This window comes from Chaetura pelagica, unplaced genomic scaffold, assembly GCF_000747805.2.
Source record: "Chaetura pelagica isolate M959 unplaced genomic scaffold, ChaPel_1.0 scaffold67, whole genome shotgun sequence".
Taxonomy (NCBI): Eukaryota; Metazoa; Chordata; class Aves; order Apodiformes; family Apodidae; genus Chaetura; species Chaetura pelagica.
Genome location: NW_009954107.1, coordinates 2,890,943 through 2,912,955, shown reverse-complemented (window position 1 = coordinate 2,912,955; position 22,013 = coordinate 2,890,943). Strand labels below are relative to the sequence as shown.

The following is a 22,013-nucleotide window of genomic DNA, read 5'->3' as shown; positions in this document are numbered from 1 at the left end:
TCTCGTAGTTCTTGGAAGTCAAGTTATGTATTAGGAAGCAGTGTTGTAATCAACATCTACAGGATGGAAAGTCTAGGGAACCTGTAACAGCAAGATGTTTCAGGTTAGGGTTGACAATCAGATGAACATGGGCTCCCAATATAGTAATGTGACCATAGGGCTCATTTCATCCTTGGCTGTATGACTAGGACATCAAGCAGAATTAGGGACATTGTATTTTCCTTTCCATTTTATAATTTGTCCAGTGTTGGTGTCCAGAAAATAATCTGTGATGTTAAAATAGGAAGAGTTTATAGGAGTAACATAAGAATAGTGAAATATTAAAAAAAAAATAATAAAACAAACAAACAAAAAAACAAACAAGAGCTTACCACAGCTTGTTGAAAAGGAGAGGTAAGTTTTACTCACAATCTGTAAGTAACTATATGGGGAATAAGTTTTGGGAATTTGTTTAGTACTGAGATGGAATTTTTAGTCTAATATATAAGAATAAATATCAGTGGCCCACTGAAGAATAAAATTAAGCAAACATAAACTAGAAGTAAATTAGAAATGCAAGTATTGAGTAATTTTAATACTAAAACACTTCATCTTTGAGTAAAGAATGTTGTATTGATTAGACATCAACATAGATAAGGGATTTATCAATTTTTCCATCAGTGCTAGGAAAAGGTAACTAATTTATGTAATGCTTTTTGGCTTTATATTCTGTGAGTCTTTTAAGGACACATATACTAGAAATATAAAGTATTACTGTTTCTTCATATTTATATCTGTGCTTTAGGTTTATGGATAACCTACAAACTGAGGTTCTAGAGATAGAATTCCTTTCCTACTCTAATGGGATGAACACCATCAGTGAGGAAGACTTTGCCCATATTCTTTTGAGGTATACAAATGTGGAAAATACATCAAGTTACCTGGAAAATCTGCGTGGCACAATTCCTGAAGAAAAGGTAATTGTTTAGCTAGGACAGCAGTGGGCCACAGCAACCAATCCCACTCTCATCAAGATGAAAATACAGCCTTGTTGGATTAAGTGAGATTTCATTATTGAATTAATTAGCACCATGATTTTATTCTGATACTTAGCTGTGTGTCTTTTGTTTTTCAGATTACTTGCTGAATAAAAAGTAGAGGGATTAATAGCATAGAATTCTGTTCAGTGGGATTTAGCCAGTAATATTTTTGAAGTTTAGATAACAAACATTGTATTACATGACAGTGCAACAGAAATGGTATAAAGCTCTTTTTGTATGGTTCCCAGATGTTACTTGTTTAGGCTGAAATCAAGGTTTCCATATACATGGAAATCTGAAAAAATGTCCATATGGGTTTGTATAACAACAATATAAGTATCACTTGGGTAACTGAAAAATATTGACAGTTGTGGGTATAAGAAAATACTTCTTTGAATGGCAAAGGTGAAGTTGATTAAGTAAATACAAATAAAGACACATCCTTTAAAACACAAGGAAGTATTATTCTTCAGGTTCATCTCTAAGTCTTCCAGTGCCACTGTTCTGATAGCAAGACTTCCGCAGCAGTTTCCTCTTCTCAGTCTCTGGTGGGTGACCATCAGCTGAGGAAAACTTTCACATAGAAAGCGGTGTCACTCAGTTATTAGTTTACTTATGCTGTGTCCTGGGAATATCCTTGCACTTGACCAGTGCTTTATATCTGTATGTCATATCCTATACCATCATTCAGTAAAACAAGACATTGCCATTTTCCATAGCTCCATATCACTGGCTTGGTAAATGTGCTGTCAGTACAATGGAAAAAGTAAATGCCTGTGCCATCTCTTGTACTGGCCAAAGGCTTCTGAGAATGGGACTTTGCCTCTTACTGTCATGGAGGCTTTGTTTCATGTATCTGCACTTTTTTACACTTTGTAATAACATTATAATTTTTAAACTGTTTTAAAACTGTTTTATTACAGTGATCTGCTGCAATACTAATACAAACAAGAGGTTCCATTTAGAAGAAAAATTAATCTAGCATGAAAAAGGTAGCAGGCAGCTACTCTCAGAGTTGGCAATGTTAATCTTTCATGGTGCTGCGTGTAGAAGCCTCTAAAGCAACACCATAATCATCTGTTGTACTGGAGGTAAATTAAAAAGTTCAGCTGACTCGCTGCCTACTCACAGGATGGTTTTTGCTTCTTTTACTAACTACACATCAAGCAGTGATTCACTTAAGCTGCCATCTTGAATTACTACAAATATCATATCTTAAAGAAAGTTTATGCATTTTTAACAGCACTGCTGCATTAATGTAAGAGTTTCCTTTGCTGTAGAAAGATACATTTTGTCCAAATAAATAAAAAATACAGCTTCCTTTTACATAGGGAATAAATAGGTTCCAGTAGGGAAATTCTGGGATATTTATACATAGATAACTTCCTATGTCAAAATGCAAAATGTATGCAAATATGAAATGTTACTGTAGATACCAGTTGAACAAGATGTGGTCCTAGGAAAGGAGAGAGACAGTAGAATGCTGTATGCCCAACTCTCTTTGAGTGCCATTTTGCCTGCCCTTCTGCCTCTTCCATATCCTTTGCTTTTTTTCTTTGAGAATAAATAAACATGTATGATTGCAGATGATTTCAGCAGAAACTGTAGAACTCTTAAATAAAGTCAGATATTTTTCTCATTGCTAGAATGTTGTGGAGTATTTACAGTTTAGCTGTGGACTGTGGATGTGGCTTCTTCATCTCTCTCCTTCATCTACAATGGCATCTCATGGCAGCAGTTTTCATCACACAGAAGCTGCAAGAAGGCTGGTTTGTAGACCAGTAGTTCTCAGCCTTTCCTATGCAAGGGCTATTTTCCATCCAGACTGATAATCTCCTGTCTAGTTACATGGAAAGAGCTAGGATTTTTGCAGTAGTAGTAGCCTGGCTTCTTACATTATCTCTCACATCAGAATCTTTACAGACAGATTGGTGCAAATTAAATATTTTTCAAAATATTTGTAAACCTAAAGATGTCAGCTCAAGACTTTGATGGCCATTTCCTATTGTTGCTGTTTTGCCATATTACCTGAGGGTCCTAGTTGGGGGCTAGGTATTTCACAGATATGTGACAAAATCAGTCCAGTCCAAGAGAGCTTTTAGTCTAAAGAGAGTGCAAGAAACAGAACTTGGATAGAAACTATGAGATGTCAAATGCAACAGAACAAGATGACAATACTGTTCAGTATTAGTAAATTAAGCTTTTAAAGTAAAAATTGAAAGGAGAATAAGGACGTAGTTCTGCTTGCATCTATGACAGTTTCCTCCCAATTGCAAAGGATGAAACAGAAAACAAGTATGCTTGTTGAGAAGAGCAATTTGTGTTGGAAAGGGGTCAGGCTCTCCAATCTCCATGGTACTTGCTCTCTCATATGGGTTTATGCCCAACCTCTGCCACTTTCTCCTCTGACACAAACTTACTTCAGTATGTTTTCTTTGTTTCACTGTACCATAATGACCTTGTATCTTTGAAGAGAGATGTAAGTCAAGAGTTTAGTTTGAACAGAAAGGCTTACAGGTCTTTCTGTTGTCTTCAAGTTAATTTTCAAAGAGGCAGCTAAAGAGAATAAAAGGATAAAAGCAGAAAGAAGAATAGCCAGGAATGATAGTGGAGGCGAGGGAGATCAAGGTTTGATGAAAAATACTGTCCCATGTTCAGAATGGCTTACAGACCATGGAGAATCAGATACAGGCAAAGGTCTTGGCTTAATTCAAAGTCTGTTTAAGGTTCAAAATGGATTTAGAGGTAGTTTATCTGGTCTTTGGATTTGTAGCTGAGAGAAAAGCAGAACAAATATCATAAGGAAAGAAGAAAAAAATAGCTGTTTTAACAACAGCACTTTCGGAGGGACTGTCACATGATATTCTGAAGTCTAGTCAAAATGCAAAAGTTGTTTTTTTTTTAAACCCTGCAATACTTGATACTTGGGAGTATCAACTGGAGAGACTTAGGTGTCTAAATCTGGAGATGTAGAAACTTCACGTTGAAGTACCGAGCTTAAGTTAGATCATACCGTGTATTAATGAAGGTATTTATGTGAGCAAGCACACTCACATATGTATAATAGTGGTTTGCAGGTTTTCAGTTGTAAACATATTCCAATATTCATACAAACATAGACTCTTATTGTCAATATTAATTGCCATACCATAATAATCCTGGAATACCGAAAGATTGCCTTAAGCAAGGGAAAAAAAAAAAATGTTTGCTGCTTTTTGGGTGAGAATTGCTATTGGTTGCAGTGGCAAAGAGAAAGGGCATCTTACATTCCTCAAGAGGCTACAGTTCTTTACTGGCTTTCAGTACAAATCTCTGTTTTTTTCAATCAGTGTAGTAGCTATTCTTAAATTAAGTAGGCACCTGTCACTGCAAGGTTTATTTATTCAGTTTCCATCACTACTTGTAGTTCTTAAGGTGCATATTGTTCTTCTGTTTTCTAGGGTATCACATTTGATGAGTTTAGATCATTTTTCCAATTCTTGAACAACCTAGAAGACTTTGCAATTGCAATGCAAATGTATAATTTTGCAAGTCGTTCCATAGGTCAAGGTAAGTATTTATATTTTTATAAAAATCTGTTGATACGAAACAGACAGATTTTTTAACAAATTAGTTAAGTGGGTACTGAAAGAACTAGGCAAGTATGTACTGATGAAAATCCTTAACAGTTGAGATGCTTGGGGAGTGCCAGGTGAATCCAACACACAAGTCAGACTTGTGTGCTCTCCTCAAATACCATTTTCATGGGTCTAACTCAGTAACACCAACACAGTCCTGCTTCATGTGACCTTAGCAAAGGTGTATACTGTTTTCACTGTGTTTGATTTCTTAGGTTCTATTTTGTGACAATTAAGTAGATGCTATTGGTGTGCATGTAACACAGGTTTAATTATAATACAATTTTCTAATTTTGTTATTTCACATAGTATGGTATATAGACTGTTATCTTTTGTGTGAAATAATCAATACCAATTAAGCAGTATTGTTTTATATCAGTTGAAATTTATTTGGTTTGGAACTGTGAAATTTATTCCTAATTTTCACATTTTCATATATTTTCTTTTTTTTTTTTTGGTGCTTAAAAGTCTAGTTAAAAGTGTACTTGTATTTTGAAATATGTTACCACAAAGTGGATTAATGTATTTTATTTTTTCTTCTGATGTTCTCTTTATGCAGATGAATTCAAGCGTGCTGTGTATGTAGCCACAGGTGTGAAGCTTTCATCACATTTGGTGAACACAGTGTTCAAGATTTTTGATGTTGACAGAGATGACCAGTTGAGTTACAAAGAATTTATCGGCATTATGAAAGATAGACTCAATCGAGGGTTTAGGGTAAGGATTCTAATTTTTGTAGTTCTTTTAGTTCACTTTACTACTTACTGCAACTTCCTTTAACACCTCTAGCACCAGCAGGTTGCAAACCAACAGTATGTGTGTTTAGAGAAATATGTTTTATAGAAATCCTGAAGTAGTCTGTAAAATAAATTCCTGCTTAAATTCTTGATTTATTTTTTTTATTAGAAACCAACAGATGGAGGACATAATGTACCTTTAAACTACACAAACCCAATTGGAGATGAGAAATCCTCTGCATGCTGTCATTTTTTCTGTGTTGAGTGATTGACAGATTGGTATTAAGAATTTTAACAAGGCTAGCAATTAGTCTGGCTTGTTTGCAAGGAAAAAGAAAGTTTGTCTCTCTCAAACTCAGGCAGTTTAGTTAAATGTCAACCGTGGGCTTTTCTAAAACATTGTTTAAAATACCAAGGTTTGACAAGGACTGTTGGAAAGACTTGCAGCAGAAGGTAGTTTAATTTTCAAGTAAAGAATTAGCGAAGTGCTACTGAACAATGCAGTATTCTAGTTCAAAGTTGCTTTTGATAATTTAACCCTGTAACTAATATATTAAATTACAAGAAGCTAGAGAGCAGGAAATTACTTGCAGAAAAATTCGTATGGAACAATGTTGTAAGTCATGCTTTGTCTTTTAGGTAAATATATAGGTCTTGCTGCCCTCTTCAGGTTCTGCGTAGTACAGGGGAATTTAATAGTAGCTTACACCTTTGTATTTAGAGTATGATCAATAAAAGTCACATTTTTTTCTTCGTATGACAGGTGTTAACATGTAAACTAAATATAGCATGGTGTTCTACTGACAACCTAATCCCTTAGACATAAAACTTAAACTGTGTTATGGTTCCTAAATTCACATTTCAGTATGTTATTTCTGTAATAACATTTTAGGAATTTTTAGTTAGCTTCCTAAACTTTCTGTGAAGTGGTGTTGAGTCTAATGGTTTGCTTGTTATTTTTGTAATACTATGATTGAATGTAAAATGTGGCTAACAACCTCTGCATTTGTAACTAACTTCTTTGTTGGTCCTCAGTTATTTTTATTACAATGTGGGAATGATGATTGTTTCAAAACTGTCAAGATGTTCAGCTTATATGTTTTTATTGTCTCCAAATTGTAAGTGTGCAGTGTATGTAAATTCAACCAGAAAACAGTCTGCTTACTAAGTAATCCTTGTATTACATGTTTCTATTTCACAAAATGCATGACAGAATTCACATATAAACTTGAAGAATCTGTATCATCCAGCACTAATCAGTCTTATGCATGAGTCTTTCTTTTGCTTAGGCCACTATAGAATATTCCAGTGGACTGTAAAAAAAACTGTAAAGAATAGCCGGAGATGTTCAGAAGAAAAGCAGAGTCTTTCATAAATTGTTACTTAGTTTAATTAGATATGAGGTGTCTCCTGAATTTCGTAGGAGATAATAAGTGTTTGGTCCTGTAAATCACTTATATCAGACATGCTTACATGCAGACTTGTTAGGTTATGCAGAAAAAATCATTCTTTCCACTAATCAGTAGTATTCAAGAGAGTTACAGTAACAAATTTAGGAATTAGTTTCCTGGAAGTTTTTGTACATGTCACACAAGCCTGATTTTTCCAAGAGTGGGTAGTAGTAAAAAATGTGCCAAAAAATTGCCTTTTAATTTTATTTCATATTCTCCACCCACTCCAATCTTAGTTTAGAAAGAAAAGAAGAAAACACTTAAGAACCATTTGCCCAGAACAGATTGGTGGAAAGTCTCATGAATTACTTCCTATTGTTGGTACACAAAAATTACATGGTATTTAGTCTGGCCAGAACAAGTAAAAGTTACCCTCTTGCTCCTTCTACAATGGATAGGGCTGAAATGTGTGGTAAATCAAAACTAATGAATCACAGAATCCTAGGGGTTGGAAGGGACCTCGAAAGATCATCCAGTCCAACCTCCCTGCCAGAGCAGGGTCACCTAGAGCACATCACACAGGAACACATCTACGTGGGTTTTGAGTGTCTCCAGTGAAGGAGACTCCACAACCTCTGGGCAGCCTGTTCCAGTGCTCTGTCACTCTCATAGGAAAGAAGTTTTTTCTGATGTTTACATGGAACCTCCTATGTTCCAGTTTGCACCCATTACCCCTTGTCCCATCACTGGATGTCATGGGAAAAAGCCTGGCTCTGTCCTCCTGACACTCGCCCTTAATGTATTTGTAAACATTGATGAGGTTGCCCCTCAGTCTCCTCCAAGCTAAAGAGACTCAGCTCCCTCAGCCTTTCCTCATAAGGGAGGAAATCACTACCCTTTTCTTTGTTAGTAACTGTTTTGAATCCATATTTAGATTTCATCAGCTCTGTTATACAGACATTATAGCTTGTACTTATGCAGTATTTTGTAGCAACATGGAAATTTTTGCCATGACAAATCTGAACCTGTTTATAAAATGTAAATGCCTAATTTTAATGTTAATTACAATTAATGCCTACAGTTAATGCCTGCCCAAATCAGTGTAATCTCTGATTATCACTAAAAAATTTGAAAATAACGGTTTAAAATAGGCCTGTGATTTGAAGTACAATTTTACAACTGATATCTTATATTTAGTAATCTGACTTTTTTTAAAAGTTGTTTTACTAAAAATATTTGCCCAGAACCTTGAGGGCATCAGAAAGCTTGGTACTTGTACTGTGTATTTTAGAAAAGGGCATTTTGTAGTTATATAGTCTGACTAAAGCAAACATATTTAAGAGCAAAGAGTTATAGAATTCTGATGAAACTGGAGTTCTGAAATATCAGTAAGTAGCTACTAACTTTGTCCAATTTAAAAGCTTAACCATAGGCTTACAAACTTGAGGAAGGTCAGATACTATACCTTTTAGGAACATAATAAATATTGATTTTGACATCTATTTTAGATACAGTTTTGGAGAAGCACATGTCTAAAAAAGTTTATCAAATTAAATTTCTCTCTTTCAGGAATACAGAGTTATAATCCAAAACCTTGTTTTGGGTCTAGTAGTTTTGAAACAAACTAGTATATTAAGCTGCCATCAAGTGGTCAGTCAGAGTATTGCCATAAACTTATTAAAACGTGCAAACATGAAAAGCTTTATTTTTGTTAGCTGTTTGATTTAAAATAGTTGTTTCCCTTCTTCTGGTTTTTTTTTTTAAATTTAAAATATGTAAGAAGATTTCCTTTTCCTTTATAAATTCCACTTTTAAACTGAAAGATTTGGAACTTGATGACTGAATGATAAATATTTTACCTAGCACATACTATACTGTATCTTCTGGCTATTCATCACTTAAAGCCATTTTTTTGTATTTTCATGATCCCGTTGTCTTATGCTTACCTCTGGCTGCCTTCACATGTTGTCTGCATCTGCACACTTCTCCGTCTTCTGCTCCACAGGGCTACAAACCTGTACAGAGGTACACTACTTTCAAATCCTGCGTGAGGAAGGAGCTCTATAGCAGATGAATGACGGTATGTGTTAGCTGCCCAGTCTGAGTGTGCTGGCGTGCTTGCAGGAATGGCTGAATGTTTAATTGTCACTGCTTTGTTTCCTGTTCCAAAATTCAGAAGTAAGGTATCTGACTGTAAGCAATGTAGCCGCTCAAAGTGTCACATTATGGGTTTGGCTGAAGCAACAGAATTTTATTCTGGAGGCCACGATGGCTGACTCGCACTGTCACTGTTCTGTAAGCCAGCTGCGATTTTGTACTGTGTTTGAAATAAGGAAGAGTATTCTTTTGTAGTTTCTGTTGCTGTTTTCTGTCTGTTCTGTGACCGCTTCTCAAGTAATTTCTCAGGTGCCTATGTCTAATCAAGTGTTTACCAGTGGCAATTGTAGAGGCAGATTTTTTGTTGTTGTTGTTGGTAACGATTCTACTTTCCGTTACACTTTAGAAAACAGTAATGTGGTTTTGGCTCAATTAATGCTGTACCAGTAATTTTCAAAAATCAGCACTGTGCCCACATAAGACCACCATGACTGTTTCTGCATATCCACTACACGAATATACATTCTTACAATTACATTGTGGGTTTCAGTGTAAAAACAAAGGCTGTTAACAGTCAATATATGTCCCAGATTTATTATTTTTCAGTGGGGAGGAACAAAAGAGATGTATGATATGACAAATAAGACCCAGTGTAGCCAGTGGTCTGGTGTTAGTGGACCCCATAGAGTAGCCAGCACATACTGTGCTCCTGAGTTAGGAGGGTTTGACTGTCATTCCTCCTCCTCTGTTTTGAATTCTGGGAGACAATGTTAAGCTGAGATTTTTTTGTCAAATAACAGTCTTCAGATGCCTCCATATATCAGCATATTGGCACCCTTTCCTTTCATATGCCTCTGAGTACTTGTATGCCAGTGAGTGTGCTGGGGTGGCTGGTTTCAGTCTTTCTTCCCTAACCATGAAACAGCATGGCAGGAAAGGAATGTCAGTATGGTAAACAGAAGTTTCTTGGATCCTGTTTATTTGAGGTGATGTTTGGCTTCTGGCGCAGTCAAAAATGTAAGTATGGGAGTATGGAAAGTGGGTCTGTTTCCTCAGACTAGTAGCCCACCAGCTCACCAGTCCCCACTGATCTTTTTTTTTTGTACACCTCTGCAAGTTCGGTAAGGTAGAGGGAATATATCTAAAGTATTGACCTATTCCGGTGGCACAGCATGTCATGTATCCTAAGTTGTGGTCTTTGGGACTCTTCATACCATTTTTTGTTCAGTGAAGCATCACATCTTTTGAACAGGCAGATTCTTTGAAATTCAGCTATAAGGATAGCTCGGGGCATGTCGAGGCTTACGCATCTGATTTGTCCTCCCAGAGAGATCTTATGCTCTTCTCTTCTAAAATGTAGCATCCATATGACTTTTTTTATTCTTTTGATTAAATATTAACATTTTTTAAAACTTTTACTTCCCCCTTTTGGGTATAACCCACATACTGAAGCATTGTTCTGATATGTGAGGCACAGAAAAGGAAATTGGATCTTAACAAAGCGCCTAGTTTCTCCACCTGATTAGTAGGAAGTGTAAATGACTAATGAAATAGTTAAAACATTTTTAGTAATCCAACTCACCAGTCACATAAAGATAAATTAATGGCTTTAGATTAATTTTATGTAATTTCATCTCTGAAACTTTCGGCTCTTCCTTTCTCTCCCATGTCTTTTTAAAAATCATCCTTTTAGAAGTACCTTATCTTTTTGTCCTTGCCAATTCTGCCACAGCCTACATTGTAACTGCATATCAAGTATTGTTTAAACTGTAAACTTTTCAAGATAGGGAACAGATTTTATGGGAAAACTGGCAAAATATTACACAGTCACAATGCTTTCCCAATAATTTCAATGCAGGGTGTGTGACCAACTGCAACAAAATGCAGTGTAACACAAAATAATCTTATGTCTAATAATCAAGGCAAATAAAATCAGCTTGGTGGTAAAACAAGAGACTGGTAAAAACATTAAGTGTATATATCTGGACACCTGGACAGAGATGTGAACTCAGGCAACAAATTGATTCACTCATCTGTTGACAAGGATTAAACTGGGGGAAAAAATACAGTGGAGATTTTAGAAAGGGATATTTTTGTTTGTTCTGTCATTCTCATGGAAAAAAAACCACATTAAAATTGACTAATGGTTATCTCCACTACACCCTGGGAGACAGTAGAGAGAAACTAGTCAGTTGTTAGTTGTCAATGCAGTGACCTGCCTGCAGGCAGCCTTGCTGACATAGTGTAGAGGTTGCTCCCTGAAGCCTGACTCGGCATTGGCAGGTCCTTCTTTGTGTGTGCTGTAGGGAGAACAAAAAAAACATGGTAAGGGGGAACTGCCAAACAGCTGACAGGAGAGCTCCACTGCGAATGCCTTATGGAAGGGTTATCTAAGAAATGTCTAACAAAATCCTTCAAGAGGTAATTTCCAAAGAAAGATGCTAGAGGCCAACTTCAGGAGGGATTCAAGTCCATCTGAAAGTATTGTTCATTACACTGCATTCTCAGAACCTGTAAGAGATACTTAAGGTGTAATTCCAATTTTGTTCACTTCTAAAGTATTGAAAATAAGTACTGTATGTCACAATTTTGAATCTAGAAAATAAGCTGTAAGTCCCAGTAATTTATTTAATATCTTTTGCATTAAAAGAACTGTTTCCTAGATGTTCTGAATGTTGTGGAGCGTCTATATTTCTGATTAAAGGTTTTTAGGAAGTAATAGTGAATATTTGCAAGCAGAGTCCTGGAACTGACAAGGGAAGGAAATTTAATTTTGATAAAGAGATTAAAGACTCAAGCATGGATTTGGAACCTCATTGGTAGTCATGTTTCAACAGTATAATAAATACTTAATTCAGTCAAGCAGCTTCAAAATATGTCATGTAGTTAATATTCTGAAAGCTTTTAATATCCATACTTGCCTAATGTACAGCAGTTGAACACATGTATCGTAAGAGGTATTTTAAAAAACTAACTATCCATACTTGCCTAATGTACAGCAGTTGAACGCATGTATCGTAAGAGGTATTTTAAAAAACAGTTGCTTACTACTTGAAAAGTCTGTTGCTTACTATTTGAAAAGTGTTGCTTAACTCTTCTCTAAAGCAAATAAAGTAAATAAAGAGGGAAATGTATGATAGGCACACCCAACTCATCTTACAAAAGTAACTGAAAATTACAGAATCCAGACTTTTGATCCTAAAACTGATGAGAATCTTAAAAACATACGTGGATACAGCAGGAGGAAAATGTTCCAGTGAAATGTGAAAGTATTGCAGAGTACAAGGACAAAATGTTCTTTATATGGATTTGGTACACTGAGAGTAGATACAACAACAATGCATACTTTAGAAATAAGTAGATGAACAGTTAAAGTACTTCAGTGTTTCATTTACAGATTTTCATGAATATCACTGAACATATTCCATAAAATAAATTTGTATCTCAAAGCACTAGTTAATCAATGAACATGCTTGTCTTAAGTAATGCAATGCATTTTGCAAGTAATAATTTTATTTTTTGTAAGACTGACCATAAATCTCAACTAAATTATGCATTCATGTAAGTATTGTTTCTAATATTTCATTTAAAGTCTGGATTATATGCTGCTGGGCATTAGGGTTTTTTTCTGAATATTTAAAACTTTTGCATAACGTTCTGTGGTTTTTAATTATACAAGATGAGTATTATGAATAAATTAAATGTAGGCTTTGCTCTCTGATGGTTGGTTTTAATATGCTGCGATGTCACAAAATGTTTAACTGCTTCACGCAGTTCAACCAAAACAAACTATCAGACAATCTCTCACCTTGACACTGTAACCATTTACCTCCAGATACTGGACTTAATTTCTAAGATAGATTATAATTTAGTTACTTGTAAATGCTTCTGACTTATCTACAATTACGATTCCTGTTCCTTACTTAGCCACTTTCCCCAGCTGAATTAGCCCCTCTGTGTCTTTCTGTATTTACTATCAAAATAGAGTTATGAAGCTAGAATAGCAGAAGAAATACTGAGATGCAGTGATAACTACAGGCAGCATGGTGTCTAGTGGACCGCCCAGGCAAGCCCTTAGTTGACAATCCTCTCCATTCAGTGGGTTCATTCAGGTCAATGAACTACAGTGCAGTTCAGGAATAAGGTAGCCTAGTATAAAGAAGCTTTCCTATCATCTGCCTATTTTGTATTTGGCTTTTGCTAATGCCTCAGTTTAATGAAGATCAATCATTTTCTGTGCTTTTTATGTGGTGTTAGAGGTGAATTTTTAAGGACAATGAAGGCATGAAGAAGCCCAATGCAAAACTAGAGAGAGAGCAGGACATACCTGAATAAAGAGGAAATCCTTTTTGACAGCTTTTAATATACATAGGCTATTTGTTGAATCAGAACTGTGCTTTGAAGTGAGGATGCATTTTGAATAGTTAACTTCTGTATAGATTTATAACCCTCATTATACAGAAGAACTTCTGAACCATAGAAGTATTTGATCTTTCGTGATTTTAATACTAAAACATAAATCTAGTGTATATGAGTCTGAGTAAAATTTAATATAGTATTAAGAAATTTAGTGAACGGTGTCCTTTTCCAATTGTATATTTTCACTTTTCACAGGAGACTCCAAAGTATGGTTGGAAGGAGTATTACTCTTGTGTGATGACTGTAACCAGTGAACATCTCAGAGATCTATGGAAGCAATTTCGGAGGCGAGATACACTGAGATAAAGGAAGGCAGAAGGATTATCTGCACTGGCTGGAACTATTTATTCCTGTGAATTTTTATGAAGAACAAACCAACCCAGGTGAATTGTAAATCTTCCAGCTGCAGTAGACAATACAGGAGTTCTTTTTCACCTAATATAGTGATCATCAACTCTTTTAACAACCACTTTTAAGTATGTGTTTTATTTAAATTACAAACTGTCACCTGATTGGCAGAAGGTTTTTTTTAAGAATACATTTTTAATATTATATTTTATTATTCTGAAATACATTTGTCATTCAAGAGAAAACAAAACTAAGTTTTACATCTGGGTAGGCAAACATTTTGGCAATGAAGTGAAAACTGCCCCACATCAGCTTAGGCTGTGAATTTGCTTTCAGAACAGCACTATTAAAAGCTGGTGCTAAACTGGGAATGAGAATACACTCCGTAGCATAACAGTTATACAAGAGTTGAATGTACAGATTGAATTCTTAGAAGCTAACAAAGCTGTTACTTTTAAAAAGAGTAAACCTGTTGTGGTTGTAATGTGAATGAAAGGTACTGTATGGACTATAATGTTCAGAATCTCCCAAGTCTTACTATTATGTTTATTAATTTATCCTTTAAAATTTTTTAAGATGTCTTATGAGCAGGATATTGAAGTAAAGTAAAAATGTTCAAATTCATGTTAATTAACACACACTTTGTATTATTTATTATAAAATTTATTGTCATATATATACATTCACTAATATATTTCTGGTAGAGTAAAACTTTATGTGTTTCTTGTGAATAGTGCACTTTTATATGAAATAAGATGTGGCACTGAATAGAAATTATAGTTGTTTCATTTGCTACTTGGGAATGCAGTCTCTGACAAATAGATGTATAACTTGTGTTTGTGTCAAAGAAAAAGGCAAAGCAAAACCTAAATGCATGCAGCAGTACAGAGCAATACTCACTAAATAATATTATTTAATAGTGTTAGACATAAATTAGGCCTTACACAGAAACTAAAGGCAGTCAGTACCTGCTGTGCCCTTTTATGCCGTGTGGGTTTAGATGTTACTGAAACAGTGATCAGGATACTGTTACATTTGGTTTTCATATTCTCTACATTTTTTCTTTGGTATTCAGCAACATCATTTTCCTCACTCCCTTTCAAGATGATTGTTAGATAGTGTGAATTAACCCCAAACAAAGATGAACACATACATCTATGTCCTTGGATGTTCAATAAATCTGTATGTTTTTAGGAACAAACTGTGCCTTGAAATATTTCTAGCTGAATACACACACACAAAAATTTATGTCAATAAATTGTTATCAGTAAAGCAAATATTTGGTGGAGTTTGATAATTAAAATAGAACAAAATTAATGGTTTTTAATCTTTTATTACTCAAAATACCTGTAAGCAAACTTCTCAAAATAGTATTTAATGCACATGTTGCTCAAATACTGTTTTACATCACATGTGAAAAGATTTATAGAATCTGTGTAAATACACATAAGTTTAGAAATATTTCATTTACAATAAGACTGATCTCTGAAAAAAAAAAAATCAACACAAAATGAAAAGGCAGGTGCTTAGTAAGAAATCCCACTCGGGTAATTTTAGGGAAAAAAATGTGCTAGATGTGGCTTTTATCTGAGAAAAAGCCAGTTAGAAGACTTTTGAAGGATAGTTAATACTTCAATATATGTACTTAGCAAATTTCCACCTTGGAGTCCTTGAACTACCAACAACAAGAAAAATCAAATAAATTGGAGTAAAGACAGAACAGAACATGGATAAGCTGCAATTCCTGTGTGATCATTTAGGGAATTAATTGTATTCAATGTATCATCTTGGTACACAGAACTGTCTCACTGCTTCTTGTCAGCATATGCAAAACCCAATTTGCTACTTCAGTGATGAAGGACAAAAATGGGCAGAAAGGTCAGGGAGTTATTGAAGGGGTTCCCCTCCTTCCTCTTCATTCACTACTGCCCACTCACAGTGATCTTCCCCTTTGAGGGAGCAGCAGCAGCAGCATCATCATCTTGCTCCTCCACTGCCCTAAGCAATAGTGCACTTTGCTTTTATGGCTGGCTTAAGACAATTTTAGTTTTTCTATATATTTCCTAACTATAATAACTTAATAAAAATAGAATGTGAAAGTGTCAGATTAGTTTTTAAGAGTATTTTTTCTCATATTTAATAAGGTATTTAATATGAATATATGCATATAATATTCTTGTTTATTTCAAAATAAATGCACCTGAAACTGATTTTCTTTGCAGTGTGTATCATTCAGATTCTTTTATCACCAAAAAAAAATCTTGTTTTTCATTACAGATATGTACAAGTGTTTTGAATTGGGGCATCTCATCATCACCGAGAATGTACTTTTTTCCTTCTTTTGATAATTTCTTTAATGAGCTTTGTTTTTCTGCCACAGAATTCTGTATAAAAGAGCTGGACATACAAAGACAGGTGAAAACAAGGCAGCATAGTGGGCCCTGCCATCTGCTATAGAGGCACCCCTTGGATAGGCAGCAGCCACTGTGCTCAATAAAACCTTACTCAAAAGCCAACAGATTTCTGGCAGCAGAAACAATGTGTATGCTGCACCTAAATTATGTGGCAGTTGTGTAAATGAAGGCTTTTTGCAAAACCAGCTCTTGTTCTCTTCTGTAAGTTAAGAAAACTGTAATAATTTAAACAGATAATCAGTGCATGCTTAGGAACTGCCCACTGACATCCAGACCAGCTGTAAATTCTGATAAAATGATTTAAATCTGCAGCTTTGGATAGCTCTGTAATACTTCTGTCTGAACTCTGATGTTTAAAATCTCACTGGCAGTTCCCTCCTTGCACTTTCTGACAGTAAGTCGATACAAATTATTTCCACTGCAAATGCATGTGTATGCCACAAAAGAAAGCTATCAGCCTGAAGAAATACTATTTGGCAGTGACCTGGAATATACTGTTAGTCAAACTGCCTGGTTTTCAATAGCTATATCCTCTTTTCCACCAAGGATGCTTTGAAACAAAACAAGGAAAAAACGAGGAATTTTTCACTTTGCTTTGATTCAACATTCTGTGCTATTCTCTATGTGTCTTGCTCTTTTTCCCGACTGGGGACATTTTCAAAACAGTTTCTGGCAAAAGAGCTATGGACTTAATACTTGCAGAGGGAAAAGAATCAGACCAAAAGCTCACTATTCAAAAAATGAATCTCAAAGAAAACTGATCTGTTGTAATACCAGGTCTGAGCTCCCCTTAAAATTAAGCTAAAAGTATTAATAATATTTTCATATATGTGAGGTCTGAATATACAGTATTTTTCCCCATAGCTGAAAATCCATGAAAGCATTTGGCACCTTGAACCTGTCAGCAGATGGTGCCCTTGGATATATTGTGTTCTTTTTCTTACACACACAATTGAATGCATGGAGGAATGTTTTAATCTTGAATGGGTCATGTTGATTTTTACTGCTAGTTTGACTTAAAAATTCCTCCCACAGAAGAACATTATTAGCTAGGAGAGTTCCATAAAAATCTTAATATACATTTTAATATAAAAATCTAAATTTTTATATATAAACATGCAAGAAACAGCAACATACTAAACATATATAAGTTTTAGTAATGTTTCTGTTTATTCAATGTAAGCAAATAAACTGTTACTCCTGTGGTGTGGGCTATTTTTTTAAACTACAGAGTTGAGTTACCTTTTTATATGTCCACCTTAACTTAAAAAGATGCTAAATTAAATCAATATATTTGCACAGGAACTTTTCCAGCTCCTGTTTCATAGCTATCCATTGCAAGTAACTTTTTATTTACAGTTTTCTTCTGACAATAGATTTATAATAATTCTCCTTTTTAAGCAGCTATACCCATAAGCCATGCTTTTTAACAAGAGTTTTTACTATTAGGTGATTTTAGGTGATTTGCCTGAGGTTGTAAGTTTGGGTTTAAACAAAGAACTCACTTTAACCCTGATTCAGAGGCTACAACCTAGGTTCAAAAGAGCATAGTGCTGTAATTCTAAACTTCCAGGTATTCAAATCTCTGCAGTAAAATACCAAGCCTTAAGTTAGTCAGCCAGGCTCCCTAACAAATGTGTGCAGAGAATTGCGGGGGATACAGAAATACCACAGACTGTTTAAAATTGGCAAACTAGCTGATCTAGTTAACCAGGCAGTAGTGAGTATTGGGACATAGTAAGGTGTTGCTCCTGGGAGCTGTGTATTTGTGCACTTCCATGGCCAGCAGCACATGTGTGATAGGGGATGAGAGGAGAGGGGGGGGAAGGTGTCTCAGTTAGAAATTACCACAGCCAAAAAGAGCTCCCCATTGCAAACTAGTGCTGGGGACAGCATATGAGAGGGGGTGGAATGTATTGCCTGAAGCAGAGACAAAGACCAGGATAAAGGTAGTCTGAATCTGGGGAGACCTGAGCTGCTCTGGTACTTGCTATCAAATTATACTTCCTGCCTGGGATAACATAACTTGTAAAGAGAATATGTCCTTGCACTTGGAAACTGCTTGACAAAACCTAGTACAAGGACCAGGAACTGGAGTCTAAAAGTTCTGTTTTGGGCAGATGCCACTCTAGGGGACATGATTTTTGCTTAAGTAGAGATATGTACAGTAGAACTGTTTTAATTTTTCCCACCTAGAGTGGCAAAAGCGGAAGCATCAGGGGAATGAAAAACTGCAAAGAGTAATGCATCTGGGAAAAAAAAACAATACCATGAAAAAAATTACTGCTGCAAGTGACACAAGAGTGGGTGGATAATAAGCCCAAATATGACTTTAAACAACTTCCCTGGAGGCAGACTCTGACAAATACATTATTGTATCAGTTCAGAGGCAGCAATCATGAAATTCCAAGAAGGATTTTGTTAATTGAAAAGGAGCTAGAAGTGAAAGAAAAAAATTAAAATAGCATGGCAACAGTTAGGTTTGGGCATCCAAACAGTTGCAAACAATTAAGTACCTAGCTAGGATGAAGGGAGAGCAACCATTTACTTGAATGAATACACCTGAGCCAGCCCTTCAATTCAAATACATCTGACAGCTAGACTGAGACTGGGAGGGCTACTAAGCTGCTTGTTTTCATGTAGGTGGGAGCCAGAAGTGTACACAGATGGTACTTGACTCCAGCTGGGATGCAACATACATTTTCTAAGTGATATCTTATGCCAGAGACATTGCAGAGATATTTTTTTTCTATGTGTGGTAAGTATGGTCCAACAGCCAAACATTCTGGAGAGAAGCAACAATGTCATGAAGGTCAGGAAGCATACCTTTAGGGCCATTGGCTCCCCTAATGAGCACTGTGCGCCTGTATATCCGTGTTTACTTGTATTGCTGCTTCTAGCTGCTGATTTGTGCATTGTACTTGGATGAAGGCCAAAATTTAAACTCTTGTCCAATTGTCTCCCCTCCTTTTGCTGTTCCACTGAACGTGTGAGACACGTGGTGAGGGGGAAAAGTATTCCATCAGATTGCTTACATAGAGGAGATGTTCAGAGTCTATGAACGATACATTCCCTGTCAAATTCTCTGAAAAATAATTCTTAAATTAAGAACATTTTGTATGTGTTGTTGTGGGGTTTTTCATTCACTGTATTGTGCATATATTTAGCTTGGGATTTTTTAAATTGACCAAATAATGAAGGAAATACTGTGCTTAAAACCATCAGAAAGTTTCTACAAGATTATAAAATGTGTCATGCTTTATCATTTTCAAACTGTTCTAGGACAGAAAATCTTAAAATGATCTAATAACATGAAGTCTTATTTTTCCACACTCAACTGTAGTAATGACAATCTCAAGAGTTCAGTGTAATTCTATAACTGAAATGTAATGAGCTAGATGCACATGTGGTATTTCCAGCTAGTCATCATAACCCAGGAATGAACAGTAAATGTGAACATCTATAGCCAGCCTTGGATATTAAATTTCCAGGAGGCTAAATAAAAGCTAAATTAATTTCTTGACAAATGCTCTCTTACTGCAGTACTGTGGTATTCAAATAGAGTATACGTTAAGAACACTGTTTCTTAACATAATCACTGCTGAGTTTTTCTGTGGCTCATTTTATTTTTTTTATTCTTATTTTTTTTTTAATTTTATGACCTTTCAAATTGATGAAAAACCGAGCTTTGAAGAGACTGTATGCTAAACTACTGAAAACATGAGCCTGCTAAGAACAAGTCAGCACATGATTTGTGACCTAATCCCACCTCATCAATAGGTATAAAATTAGCTTTTAGAATTTTTATTTTATTTTATTGTATTTTGAGGAAGAGAATTCCAGCTATTCCAGATGGGTCTGAATCCTCTCTTCTTCCCCAAACAGGGACATCTCTTTGGTAAGATTGTGCCTCTGGTTCTGTCAGAAATTTACCCCAGAATTACTAACTCAAACTCAAATTTTTGCAGTAAGTGTACTTAACAGTGGCAATTCCAAACTTGTTATATCTATTGCCTTAACTGACTATATTTTCAACTTTGCAAAACCATCTCAGTGCAAGTCCATGGGTGGAGTTCTGAAATAGGCAAACATTGACTCCAATATGTGGCTGCTGATAATCCTTTAGACATAAACTGTTGACCAAATGTGGGACTGGGATTGGATCTAGCTGCACCTAGACTCCTCCCTGAGCAGTTCAGGAAGAAATGGGGTCCATTCTGGACCTCATAACTCAACAGGAGGGCCTTCCTCAGCCACCTTGCAGACTTACACCCTTTACTTGACAATAAAAAAATTCTAATTATTGTGAAATCTGAGCAGTGCGAAGAGGGTGGAAGTGGCCACAGAAGGCTGCACTACAGAAGCCTATTTCTATGAAGGGGTAATAAAAAGCCTCTGACCAAAAGTTGTATGATATAATTTGAGGCCTTTGTAACACACCATCTTTTTTTTTCCCCCACATATCTGGCAAACTGCCACATCTCTATACACAATTTTGTATAAGTATTATATCAAATAATCAATTACTACATTTAAAAAGTCTTCTCTACTGTTTACCATCTTTCCCTGGCATTTGGTTTTATTAATAAGCCCCATATCACATACAGCATCTTAACATGGTTTATAGGAGAAAGCTTTTCACAGCCCCCAAGTATGAGACAAAAACTAATTCACCCTTAAGCATGCAGTTCCCAGCTGCTGACTTCTTGTACTGCAGCCATGTGTCCCCAGAAACACACAGTACAGGAGATGCATGATTCTCTACCTGAGAGATGTGACTGTCAGGTCTTGCCAAGTAAGTGCAAAAAGCCATCAAATAAATTGAATTGCCTTTATTGTAACTTTTTCCCATGAAACATGGGGTATGCCTTCAAGTGGTGGTAATTTTGCTCCTTGTACTTCTAAAATCCATTTTAAATAGCAATGGATGTTTTAATGAAACATACTGAAGTAAAATTCTTCCAATGTTCTGTTAAAATGTTGGCCTCAGAGATTACTTGCATTATTAATTAGAGGTAAAATAAAGTGGTTTTATTGTCTATGTCATGTTGGGTTTGGTCCCTTTTCTGAAATACAGTAGGTAGGAATATAAATTCCAGTTTTCCAGTACCATTCACTATATCTTTGTCTTTGTAACGTATAATACATTATTCACCATTATACAGAAATCTGTCTTATTATATTGTAATCTTTCAGTGGCATCATATCTTGTTCACTTCTGTTCTGTCAGTACTATATATTGCAGAGATGGTTTCACTGAGCTGTTCACAATGATGTATGAATCCTTTTTCTTAAATAGGCAAAGCTAATTTACTGCCATGGGACATGTAATTTTCCTCTCAATGCATGATTCTGTATTGCTCACTCACCTGGTTCACTGTGGCTGAGGTTGCTCAGCCTCCTCTCACAGTAATGAGGGGCACATGATTTTGCATGACATAAAAACACTGCAGCTATATGGTAAAAAAAAATACTAATCTAGCTCTTCAATACACACGCTAACAACGCTGTTCTATACTCTGGAGCCCACCTACTACCGTTCTTGGCATGTTTTCTGGTTTTATTTTCTCTCTCCCCGCCTGTTCCCTAAGCAATGGCAGCTGTATGCCTTCCAGGTTGTGATTACTTCGTGCTTAGTCTCCCCTGTGGGACATTACACGATGCTTTTTTCCAAGCCCAAGCACGTTTTAATCAACCAGCCCCTTCCTACTCCGCCGCTCGGAGTGACTCCAGCAGATTGCAGAAATACTACGGGCCACGCCTGGCATTTCTAATTCTGCAACAATCGTTCCGCCACAATTCGGGTGCACACGCTGCGGCGCAGCCTGGGTTTACTACGTTTCACGAGTGTTTCGGTACGATGGCTTGAATGCAAAAGCCTTTTCGGGAAGGAGTGAGTCAGCACAGCCCAGCACAGCCCAGCACAGCCCGGCCCGGCCCGGCCCGTCCCCCGCCGGGCAGAGCAGCGGCC

General features: G+C 36.1%; 2 protein-coding genes across 2 annotated transcripts in view; both read left to right on the top strand.

Moving 5' to 3' along the window:
* Positions 1 to 13,715, top strand: part of MICU3 (mitochondrial calcium uptake family, member 3) — a 62,291-nt gene extending 48,576 nt beyond the window's left edge. Inside the window, exons 11-15 of the mRNA XM_010002515.1 lie at positions 785 to 956; positions 4,460 to 4,568; positions 5,196 to 5,353; positions 8,770 to 8,844; positions 13,476 to 13,715. Of these exons, the coding sequence (XP_010000817.1) occupies positions 785 to 956; positions 4,460 to 4,568; positions 5,196 to 5,353; positions 8,770 to 8,838 (508 nt within the window). The 3' untranslated portion in view covers positions 8,839 to 8,844; positions 13,476 to 13,715. The remainder of the gene's footprint in view (positions 1 to 784; positions 957 to 4,459; positions 4,569 to 5,195; positions 5,354 to 8,769; positions 8,845 to 13,475) is intronic.
* Positions 13,716 to 21,635: 7,920 nt separating this feature from the next.
* Positions 21,636 to 22,013, top strand: part of ZDHHC2 (zinc finger, DHHC-type containing 2) — a 33,193-nt gene continuing 32,815 nt past the window's right edge. Inside the window, exon 1 of the mRNA XM_010002514.1 lies at positions 21,636 to 21,897. Coding sequence (XP_010000816.1) covers positions 21,636 to 21,897 — 262 coding nt within the window. The remainder of the gene's footprint in view (positions 21,898 to 22,013) is intronic.